Source organism: Suncus etruscus, chromosome 6 (assembly GCF_024139225.1).
Source record: "Suncus etruscus isolate mSunEtr1 chromosome 6, mSunEtr1.pri.cur, whole genome shotgun sequence".
Taxonomy (NCBI): domain Eukaryota; kingdom Metazoa; phylum Chordata; class Mammalia; order Eulipotyphla; family Soricidae; genus Suncus; species Suncus etruscus.
In genome coordinates, this window is record NC_064853.1 from 42,157,655 (window position 1) to 42,169,435 (window position 11,781).

At 43.7% G+C, this 11,781-nt stretch overlaps 1 protein-coding gene across 1 annotated transcript in view; it reads right to left on the reverse strand.

Annotated features, from left to right (window-relative positions):
• Positions 1-11,568, reverse strand: part of ZMYM4 (zinc finger MYM-type containing 4) — a 154,431-nt gene extending 142,863 nt beyond the window's left edge. Inside the window, exon 1 of the mRNA XM_049774621.1 lies at positions 11,499-11,568. Within this exon, the coding sequence (XP_049630578.1) occupies positions 11,499-11,537 (39 nt within the window). The 5' untranslated portion in view covers positions 11,538-11,568. The remainder of the gene's footprint in view (positions 1-11,498) is intronic.
• Positions 11,569-11,781: the final 213 nt, after the last annotated feature.

The window sequence follows — 11,781 nt, forward strand, 5'->3', positions numbered from 1 at the left end:
TTATAAAAGACAGTAACAAGGGACTAGAACAATAGCACAGCAGTAGGCATTTGCCTTGCAAGCAGCCAATCCGGGTTCACTTCCAAGCACCCCATATGGTCCCCCAAGTCTGAGAGAAATTTTTTTTTTTTTTTTTGGTTTTTGGGCCACACCTGGCAGTCCTCATCTTGGTTGTTTCCAATAGCGCTGCAATGAATATAGGTGAGGAAGCTCAATTTTCAGTTTCTGGAGGAATCTCCATTATCGCTTTTTTTTTTTTTTTTTTTTTTTGGTTTTTGAGCCACACCCGGTGGTGCTCAGGGGTTACTCCTGGCTGTCTGCTCAGAAATAGCTCCTGGCAGGCACGGGGGACCATATGGGACATCATGGGACATCGGGATTCGAATCAACCACTTTTGGTCCTGGATCGGCTGCTTGCAAGGCAAACACCACTGTGCTATCTCTCCGGACCGGAGAAATTATTTCTGAGCACAAAGCCAGAAGTAACCCCTGAGCGCTGCAAGGTATAGCCCCAAAACAAAACAGTAACGGGACTGGAGAGCTTACCTTCTTTACAATAAACCCATATTCTATCTGTGACACCCCATATGATCCCCCAAAGTCACACCAGGAGTGATCCCTGAGCGCAGAACCAAAGCCAGCCCTATGAACCACCAGGTGTGGTCCAAAAATACCAACAAAATACAGTAACAAATCTAAAACAAAACTTCATTAATCCCAGCAGAATAAAAGTTTTCTATTCATTGTCCTTGTTTTTCATTCCTTGTTGTATTGTTATTAAAACAGAGAAAATTTTCAGTATGTATTTTCACTAAAAATTGTGTAAGGGGGCCAGAGCGGTGGCACAAGCAGTAAGGCATCTGCCTTGCGTGCACTAGCCTAGGGCAAACCACAGTTCAATTCCCCTGGCGTCCCATATGGTCCCCCAAGCCAGAAGCAGCAATTTCTGAGCACATAGCCAGAAGTAAGCCCTGAGCGTCACTGGGTATGGCCCAGAACAAAAAATAAAAAAAACGGGGCCGGAGAGATAGCATGGAGGTAAGGCGTTTGCCTTTCATGCAGAAGGTCATCGGTTCGAATCCCGGCGTCCCATATGGTCCCCCGTGCCTGCCAGGAGCGATTTCTGAGCATGGAGCCAGGAATAGCCCCTGAGCGCTGCCGGGTGTGACCCAAAAACCACAAAAAAATAAATAAATAAATAAAAAATAAAAAAATAAATAAAAAAAACAAAACAAAACAAAACAAAAGATTGTGTAAGGGCAGCACAGTGAGTTCAAAGGGCTGAAATGCATCCTTTGCATGTAAAAGCCATGTGAACCCTGGTACATATTGGTCCCTACGCCACCACCACCTGGGAGTGGTACACAGAGCTGGGTATAGCAAAAAAAAAAAAAAAAAAACTCATACCACAGTATTCTTCCATTTAACAAAATATTTTTTTGCATTTTCCCTTTTCTTTAACCCTACCCTTGAGGTTAAATATCAATACCTTGCATCGTCCACAACTTTCTTCAATTTCATGCATATACAAGTACAGACACACATGGAGAGTGAACAAAGATCAGTTTGTTTCAGAGAATGGAAATATCCTATTTATATTCAAGCTTTCCTTCTAAGCTCACCAAACATACATACTTCAAATATAGAGAATTTTAAATTTGAAAATAAAACTTTTAGACCAATCAATGTTTACAAATATACTTTCTATGTTAAATTTTTATATAAAACTCTTGGGGGTGTAGCAATAACACAACAGGCAGGGTGTTTGCCTTGCAGGTGACCGACCCTGAGCACTGTTGGGAGTGACCCAAAAACCAAAAAAAAAAAAAAAATTTAAATTAAGGTAACAGATACATAATATTTAATTAATTCAATGTTGGGGCCGGCGAGGTGGCACTAGAGGTAAGGTATCTGCCTTGCAAGCGCTAACCAAGGAAAGATCGCGACCATGGTTCGATCCACCAGCGTCCCATATGGTCTCCCCAAGCCAGGGGAGATTTCTGAGCGCTTAGCCAGGAGTAACCCCTGAGCATCAAACGGGTGTGGCCCAAAAATAAAAATTACTTCAATGTTTTGTGTTGGTTTTTTGGGTTTGGGGCCAAAACTCTGGCAGCACTCAGAGTTATTCCTAGCTCAGCAATCAAAATCACTTCTGGGCAGGGGCCAGAGAGAGATAGCATGGAGGTAAAGCATTTGCATTTCATGCAGAAGATCATCGGTTCGAATCCCAGCGTTCCATATGGTCCCCCGAGCCTGCCAGGAGCGATTTCTGAGCGTGGAGCCAGAAGTAACCCCTAAACGATGCCAGGTGTGACCCCCCCCCCAAAAAAAAGAAAGAAAAAAGAAATCACTTCTGGGCCAGAATGGTAGTACAATAGATACGGTGTTAGCTTTGCATGTGGCCAACCCAGGTTCAATCCCCCCAGCCTGCCAGGAGTGATTCCTGAGCGCAGAGCCACAAGCAAACCTTGAGCACTGTCACCAGGTGTACTGAGGACCATATGCAGAGGATCAAATCAGGTTCAGCCTAGTACAAGGCAAACACTCCGCCTACTGTACTATAGCTCCAACCCCTAAACTCAGGCTTCAAAGCCTACTTTTGGGGTAAGAAAGACAGAGGTCAAGGTGCTTGGCTTTCACACAGCAGAACAGAACCCAGATGAATCCCAAGCAACACATATGGTTCACCTAACACTGCCAGGGTTCACTTCTAAATAGAGGCCTAAATACAGGATAGCTCCTGAACATTACCAACTCCCCTCATTAAAATAAGCTAAAATACACTCTATTATTCAGAACAATTAGACGGAGACTATTAAAATATGCTTCCGCTGAATACACTCTCCCTTTAAATACATTCTTCCATATTCAAATTAGATGGTAACTAAATCTGTATAGAGGAAAACTTGGGGTATAAAACAAAGTTATCAAAGATTTACAAAAGCTCCCAAAGATTAAAAAGCAGGTAATCTGGTTCTGAGGCCTGTCTTTTATGGGGGAGGGGAAGAAAGTAATTGGCCCACACTCAGCATTGCTCAGCGATCATATGAGATGCCAGGGACCACCTGGGTCAGGTGCCTTACATGCTGTAAAGTATACCCCAACTAAAAATACATAAATTGTGACCTTAGCAATAATCTCCACTGCCAACAAGTAAAACTTTTCTTACGAAAAATCAAAAAATAGGGGCTGGAGAGATAGCATGGAGGTAGAGTGCATGCCTTGCAAGCAGAAGGATGGTGGTTCAAATCCTGGCATCCCATATGGTCCCCCCAAGCCTGCCAGGAGCAATTTCTGAGCATAGAACCAGGAGTAACCCAAGCGCTGCCGGGTGTGACCAAAAACAAACAAAAAAATCAAAAAATGTTTCTTAAAAAAAATAAATAGGGCCTGGAGAGATAAAGAGGGCCCATTACAATTGAGGAAATTAAAACCGTAATCAAAAATTTGCCCAAAAACAAAAGCCCAGGCCCTGATGGATTCACAAATGAATTCTTTCAAACCTTTCAAGAGGAACTACTACCAATCCTGGCCAGGCTCTTATATGAAATTGAAAAAACAGGAACACTTCCAAATAGCTTTTATGAAGCCAACATCACCTTAATACCAAAACCAGATAGAGATGCTGCCAAAAAAGAAAATTACAGACCAATATCCCTGATGAACACAGATGCAAAGATCCTCAACAAAATCCTGGCGAACAGGATCCAGTGCCTCATCAAGAAGATCATTCACTTTGATCAAGTAGGTTTCATCCCAGGAATGTAAGGCTGGTTTAACATCCGTAAATCTATCAACATAATACACAACATAAACAACAAGAAAAATAAAAATCACATGGTCATATCAATAGATTCAGAAAAAGCATTTGATAAGGTTCAACACCCATTCTTGATGAAAACTCTCAGCAAGATAGGAATAAAAGGAACCTTTCTCAATATAGTTAAAGCCATCTACAAGAAGCCAATGGCAAATATTATCCTCAATAGAGATAAACTAAAACCCTTCCCTCTAAATTTTGGTACAAGACAAGGCTGTCCTCTCTCACCGCTCCTATTCAACATAGTACTGGAATTACTGGCTATAGCGATTAGGCAAGAAAAAGATATCAAGGGAATCCAGATAGAAAAGGAAGAAGTCAAGCTCTCACTGTTTGCAGATGACATGATACTCTACTTAGAAAACCCTAAAGACTCTACCAAAAAGCTTCTAGAAATAATAGATTCATATAGCAGGCTACAAAATTAACACACAAAAATCAATGGCCTTTTTATATACTAATAATGATAGGGAAGAAATGGACATTAAGAGAACAATCCCATTCACATTAGTGCCACACAAACTTAAATATCTTGGAGTCAACCTGACTAAAGATGTGAAGGATCTATACAAAGAAAACTATAAAACACTGCTCCAAGAAATAAGAGGGGGCCTGGAGAGATCAATCCAGGACCAAAGGTGGTTGGTTCAAATCCCAGTGTCCCATATGGTCCCCCGTGCCTGCCAGGAGCTATTTCTGAGCAGACAGCCAGGAGTAACCCCTGAGCACTGCTAGGTGTGGCCCAAAAACCAAAAAAAAAAAAAGAAATAAGAGAGGACACACGGAAATGGAAACACATACCTTGCTCATGGATTGGCAGGATCAACATCATTAAAATGGCAATACTTCCAAAAGCATTGTACAGATTTCTCTAAAGATACCCATGACATTCTTCAAAGAAGTGGATCAAACACTTCTGAAATTCATTTGGAACAATAAACAACCTCGAATAGCTAAAGCACTCCTTGGGAAAAGGAATATGGGAGGCATTACCTTCCCCAATTTTAAGCTGTATTACGAAGCAATAGTTATAAAAACAGCATGGTATTGGAATAAAGACAGACCCTCAGATCAGTGGAATAGGCTTGAGTACTCAGAGAATGTTCCTCAGACATATAACCACCTAGTTTTTGATAAAGGAGCCAGAAATCCTAAATGGAGAAAGCCTATTCAACAAGTGGTGTTGGCACAACTGGTTAGCCACTTGCAAAAAAGCGAACTCAGATCCCCAGCTAACACCATGTACAAAGGTAAAATCCAAATGGATTAAAGACCTTGATATCAGATCTGAAACTATAAGGTATACAGAACAACATGTAGGTGAGGTGAAACACTCCAGGACATTGAGACTAAAGGCATCTTTAAGGAGGAGACAGCACTTTCCAAACAAGTGGAAGCAGAGATAAACAGATGGGACTATATTAAGCTGGGAAGCTTCTGCATCTCAAAGGAACTAGTGCCCAGAATACAAAGGCCACCCACTGAGTGGGAGAAATTATTCACCCAATACTCATCAGATAAAGGACTAATATCCAAAATTACAAGATACTGACAGAACTATACAAGAAAAAAACAACTAACCCCATCAAAAAATGGGGAGAAATGAACAAACCCTTTGAAAAAGAAGAAAGGCAAATGGCCAAAAGGCACATGAAAAGATGCTCAAAATCACTAATCATCAGGGAGATGCAAATCAAAACCACTATGAGGTACCACCTCACGCCACTAAGATTGGCACACATAACAAAAAAGGAAAACAAGCAGTGCTGGCGGGGATGTGGAGAGAAAGGAACTCTTTTCACTGCTGGTGGGAATGCTGTCTAGTACAACCTTTATGGAAAGCGATATGGAGATTCCTTCACAAACTGGAAATTGAGCTTCCATACGATCCAGCTATACCACTCCTAAGAACATATCCTAGGAACACAAAAATACAATACAAAAATCCCTTCCTTACACCTATATTCATTGCAGCGCTATTTACAATAGCCAGACTCTGGAAACAACCAAGATGCCCTTCAACAGATGAGTGGCTAAAGAAACTGTGGTACATATGGAATACTATGCAGCCGTCAGGAGAGATGGAAGTCATGAAATTTTCCTATACATGGATGTACATGAAATCAATTATGCTGAGTGAAGTAAGTCAGAGGGAGAGAGAAAGATGCAGAATGGTTTCACTCATCTATGGGCTTTAAGAAAAATGAAAAACATTTTTAACAGTATCTCAGAGACAAGAGAGATGAGGGCTGGTAGGTGCAGCTCATGACATGAAGCTCATCACATAGAGTGATGAGTGCAGTTGGAGAGATGACTACACTGAAAACTATCATAACAATGTGAATGAATGAGGGAAGTAGAAAGCCTGTCTCGAGTACAGGTGTGGGGGGGGTGGGGAGGAGGGAGATCTGGGAAATTGGTGGTGGGTATGTTGCACTGGTGAAGGGGGGTGTTCTTTACATGACTGTAATCATACAACTATAATCATGTTTGTAATCACGGTGTTTAAAGGTAATTATAAAAACAATAAAATAAAATAAATAAATAGGGCCCAGAGAGATAGCACAGCGATGTTTGCCTTGCAAGCAGCCGATCCAGGACCAAAGGTGGTTGGTTCAAATCCCGGTGTCCCATATAGTCCCCCGTGCCTGCTAGGAGCTATTTCTGAGCAGACAGCCAAGAGTAACCCCTGAGCACCGCCGGGTGTGGCCCAAAAATAAATAAATAAATAAATAAATAAATAAATAAATAAATAAAATGTATCTTTTGGAGGCCAGAGAGATAGCATGGAGGTAGGACATTTGCCTTGCATGCAGGATGGTGGTTCGAATCCCGGCATCCCATATGGTCCCCCAGTCGTATTTCTGAGTGATTTCTGAGCGTAGAGCCAGGAATAACCCGAGCGCTGCTGCTGTTTTTGTGTGACCCAAAAACCAAAAAAAAAAAAAATATATATATATATATATATATAAATAAATATAAATATATTTTTTTTGACTACCTATTCTGTAGAGGTCACAGATGCTAGAGATGCATAAAGTGTGCAAAAGTTGATGCAAAAAGAACTGTGCCCTTTCTTTTGGAGTTCAATTTAGCAAGTCAGACGATTTAATATAAATCATCTTAATTTTCATAACACAATGCCTAGCAAGAATATAGCTCATCAACTGCCCTAAGACCTCAACAACTTTTTTTTTAACAACTTATTTTAACTCTTAATTATATAGGTCAAAGGGACTAACCATCAAATACACAATACCATGTCACTGGCATGATTTTCAATTAAATCATTTAAGGTCACTGTCTAGTCCTGGGTAATTAAAATGCCTCAGGCAGTTGAATTATTTTAAAAGGTATTTCATGGACTATAAAGATAGGACAGGAAGTAGGGTTCTGCTTTTGCAAGCACAATCAATCCCCCACTCTCCAAGAGATCCCCCAAGAACAGCCAGGAGTGATCTGAGTCCAGAGAACCCAAAGTAAGCCCTTAGGACAATATAGCAACATCCCCTACACCAAAAAAAATATTTCGCCAATAGTTCCCAATACTCTACCTAGATGAAATGTATGAAATCTACACATAAACTATTAGTTTGTCTTGTTGAAATTTTATCTTTTTTTCTTTTTGGGTGGGGGAAGAGGGAGAGTTATATCTAGTGATGTGCAGGAGCTACTCCTTGCTATGGTTGGAGATCATGTGGTGCCAGGAATAAAACGCGGGTGCAGGGGCTATAGAGATATTACAGCAGTGAAGGCCTTGTATCATTAAGGTCCCAAACATCACTAGTGGTCACTACTCAGCACAAAGTCAAATCAGCCCCTGAGCACTGAAGGATGATGTCTAATCATCCCACTGCAAATTAAATAAAGGACATCTGCATGCAAAGCATGCATTTTTGTGCATTTCTGCCTGTTGCGCTACAACCTCTCTCTAGCTCCCTGAACAATAAAGAGCAAGGAATACTTTGTGTCCTTATAGGCACAACCCTATTGAATATACTAACCAAATATCACACGCACAAATACACACAAAAATACGGAAACCAAAACAAAAAAAAAAAAAAAAGAGAGAGAGAAAAAAAAGCAAGGAACTTTGTTGTACATTTTAGGAAAAACAGTACTGAAAGAGCATACCAACCAAGTATTAAAAAACCAGATCTAGGGGCCGGAGCGGTGGCGCAAGCGGTAAACCCGTGCTAGCTTAGGTCAGACCACGGTTCTATACCCCGGCCTCCCAGCATCCCATGTAGTCCCCCAAGCCAGGAGTGATTTCTGAGCGCATAGGCAGGATGTAAACCCTGAACGTCACCGGGTGTGACCAAAAAAAAAAACAAAACAAAAGAAGGCTCTATCATTTAAGCCAACCCTATTGAAATACTAACTATAAAAAACAAGATATGTAGTTTAAAATATACTGAATTCATCATTGAAAACCTGTACCAGTATTACACACTATTAAAAATCAATATTGGGGAACTGGAGAGATAGCATAGAGGCAGGGTGTTTGCCTTTCAAGAAAAGGATGGCGGTTCGAATCCTGGCATCCCATAAGGTCCCCGGAGCCTGCCGGGGACGATTTCTGAGCGTAGGACCAGGAGTAACCCCTGAGCACTGCCGGGTATGACCCCAAAACCAAAAAAAAAAAAAAAAAAGAGGTTTGGTATAAGTTTTAAGTGTGGGGCCAGAGAGATAGCATGGAGGTAAGGCATCATGCAGAAGGTCATTGGTTCGAATACCGGCATCCCAGATGGTCCCCCGAACCTGCCAGGAGCGATTTCTGAGTTTAGAGCCAGGAGTAACCCCTGAGCGCTACGGGGTGTGACCCAAAAACCAAAAAAAAAAAAAAATCAGTATTGGGGCCAAAGAGATAGCAAAGAGGTAGAGCATTTGCCTTGCAAACAGCTGATCCAGGACAGATGGTGGTTCGAATCCTGGCATCCCATATGGTCTCCCCCTGCCTGCCCAGGAGCGATTTCTGAGCAGTCAGGAGTAATTCCTGAGCAACACCGGGTGTGAACCAAAAAAGAAAAAGAATGATCTAAAAGTTTATAAACCAAAAAACTGTCAACATAAGTTTTAACTGCTCAAGTACAATGAAATGCAGTAGAAAACAAAAATCTGATAAATGGATAAAGGGTTAGATCCATGAACAGATAAAATCAAAACACTAAAAGTTAATGGTAAAAATCTACAAAGTGGGTCGAAGGGACACTTTGGGTATGATTGTTATTTTCCATTTCACTGAGATGATAAAAACTTCAATTATTAGGGTGGGAGAAACGAACCTATTTTAACACTGGTTAATTTAAGAATTTAAGGAGGGGCCAAGAGAGATAGCATGGAGGTAGCGCATTTGCCTTGCATGCAGGACAGTGGTTTGAATCCCAGGGGAGATTTCTGAGCTTAGAGCCAAAAAGTAACCCCTGAGCGCTGCCAGGTGTCACCCAAAATCCAAAAAAAAAAAATTTAAGGAAAGGAGAGGTAGCTAGCATAGTAGTGGGGCATTTTGCCTTGCAAGCGGTCGACCCAGGAACAATGGTAGTTCGAATCCCGGCATCCCATTTGGATATGATTCCCCCGTTCCCGCCAGGAGCGATCGAGAGCCAGGAATAACCCGAGTGCTCAAGGATGTGTGCCTCGCACGCAACCAGCACACAACCAACACAGGACGGACAGCGGTTCAAATCCCGGCATCCCATATGGTACCCGAGCCTTTTCTAACATAGAACCAGGAGTAACCCTTGAGCGATGCCGGGTGTGACCCAAAATCCAAAAAAAAATTTTAAGGAAAGAAACTTAAAATTCTTTGTGCGTCTTAAACACAAGCACGATAGTTGGAACAATTCCAGAATCCAATGTCTTTTAAATGCTTATTACAAGGTGGTCATAGATATAGGTAATGTCGACCCCCCCAAAAAAACTTAAGATAAGCTCTACCCTAGAAGACCTTTCTAGAGCTCTTGCTCCCTAATTTTTTTTTTTTTTTTTTTTGGTTTTTGGGTCACACCCGGCAGTGCTCAGGGGTTACTCCTGGCTCTACACTCAGAAATCGCTCCTGACAGGCTCAGGGGACCATATGGGATGTCGGAATTCGAACCACTGTCCTTCTGCATGCAAAGCAAGCGCTTTACCTCCATGCTCTCTCTCCAGCCCCAGACCTTTCTAGAGTTCCTACCTAATCCCTATACACCTTTATTTCCTCACCTGCAAATCGGGCAACTAGTTAACAAGTGATCAAATTCTTCCTTTTAAAGCACATGCCGGGCCCACAAATAAGCTCTCCAAATGTTAGCTGTAGTATGCACGCACTTGCCATGGCCAAATCAAAAACGAATCTCAATAAAAATCTAAGTCCTTTTTTTATTCTTTTTAATGAGGTGAACACTAATTTGATCACTTTGGCACCATTCCCAAAACAAAAGATTCTTGACAGGATAAAAAAAAAAAAAAAAAAAAAAAACCTCACTGCAGTTGACTGTTGGGAAGGAGTAAAAGTGTTGGGTGAGTAACCAGAGGAAGAAAGTCTGAAAAATAATAATGCTCAGCTGATGGGGTTGGAAAGAAGAAGAAAAGAAAAAAAGAGTTAGGCCAAAATCCAGCAAAGTTTCAAGCCCAACTCGAAAAAGACACTCCATCCACCAGAAGAACCCTCCTCTGCAGGTAACCTGGGTAGAATCTTAGGGTGACCAAACTTGTCACGCCGTTTCCACGCTCAGAACTAAGAGGAGATTTAAAAAAATCTGCACCCATGCAACGTTGTATTGGGTGGGTAGAACCTTGCTGGGACCAAAACTTGTCAAGCCATTTCCACGCTCAGAGAACTAAGAGATTGAAAAATTTGCGCCCATGCAACGTTTGGTTACCCATGCAACGTTGTCCATCCATCCATCCAACTCTGCAAGGGGAAAAAAAACAGGTAAAAAGAAATCATAAAAAAAAAATAAAAGCACCACCATCATTCAGAGCCTGGTGCTCTCCATAACGGTTAACGGAGGGAAGAGGAAAGCAGGCAGAAAAATGGGGGAGTGTCCCCCCACCCCAACCTTACCAGGCATCCATCAGGTACATCTCCCTTTCCAGGACTTCTTCCCGCCACCACCCCCTAACCCAGCCATCTCTGTGTCTCTCTCAACCCAGTTGAAAGTTCCAAGCAGCAAGCCTGAGGCTTCCTGCCCCTCCGAGGTCCCGCTTCCCAAATGGAACAAAAAAAAAAAGCCTTGACACACCTTGGCCTGCTCAGGCCCAGAGACATCTCTCTCTCTCTCTCTGTGTCTCTGCTCTGTCTCTGTCTCACACACCCCTCGCTCAGGTGTGCGCTGCGGCTTCCTCCACCACGGCCCCGCCCCTCCCCCCGCGCAGCCCACAGCGAAGCAGCAAAATCTTTGTCCCACCTGCACGACCACCAGGCGCGGGTGGGTGCTCGGCGGCGCGATCCGATCCAGTCCAGTCCAGTCCAGTCCAGTCCCGCGCAGGGCAACACAGACCCAAGGTTACACAGAGAGCGACTTACCTCTCACTCACCTCCAGCCTGGGCCTCCCTCCCCTCCCCTCAGCGACCCCGCGCCACGAGCCGCGCCGCGCCGCGCCGCGCTCCGAGGGCCCCGGGCCCGCCCCGCCCCCCCACTCCCGCCGCCTCAGTTCGGCCTCCCCTCAGCTCCCCTCACCTCACCTCACCTACCCTCTTTCGGGGGCCCGGCTCCACCTCTCGCTCCGCCATGTTGGGCCCCACTCGGAACCGCTGCGGCGGCGGCGGCTCCCGACGTTGTGTGTAGCGGCGGCGGCGGAACCGAGGCTCGGGCTCTTTCCCCCCCGCCCACACTGCAGGCACACACACACACACACACGCACACACACGCGCGCGCGCGCGCACGCGCACACACACACGCACGGCCCGGGCCGGGCGGCTGGCTCAATTCGGGCCGGGCCGGACTAGACGGCGGAGCGTGCGGAGGCCGCTGGAA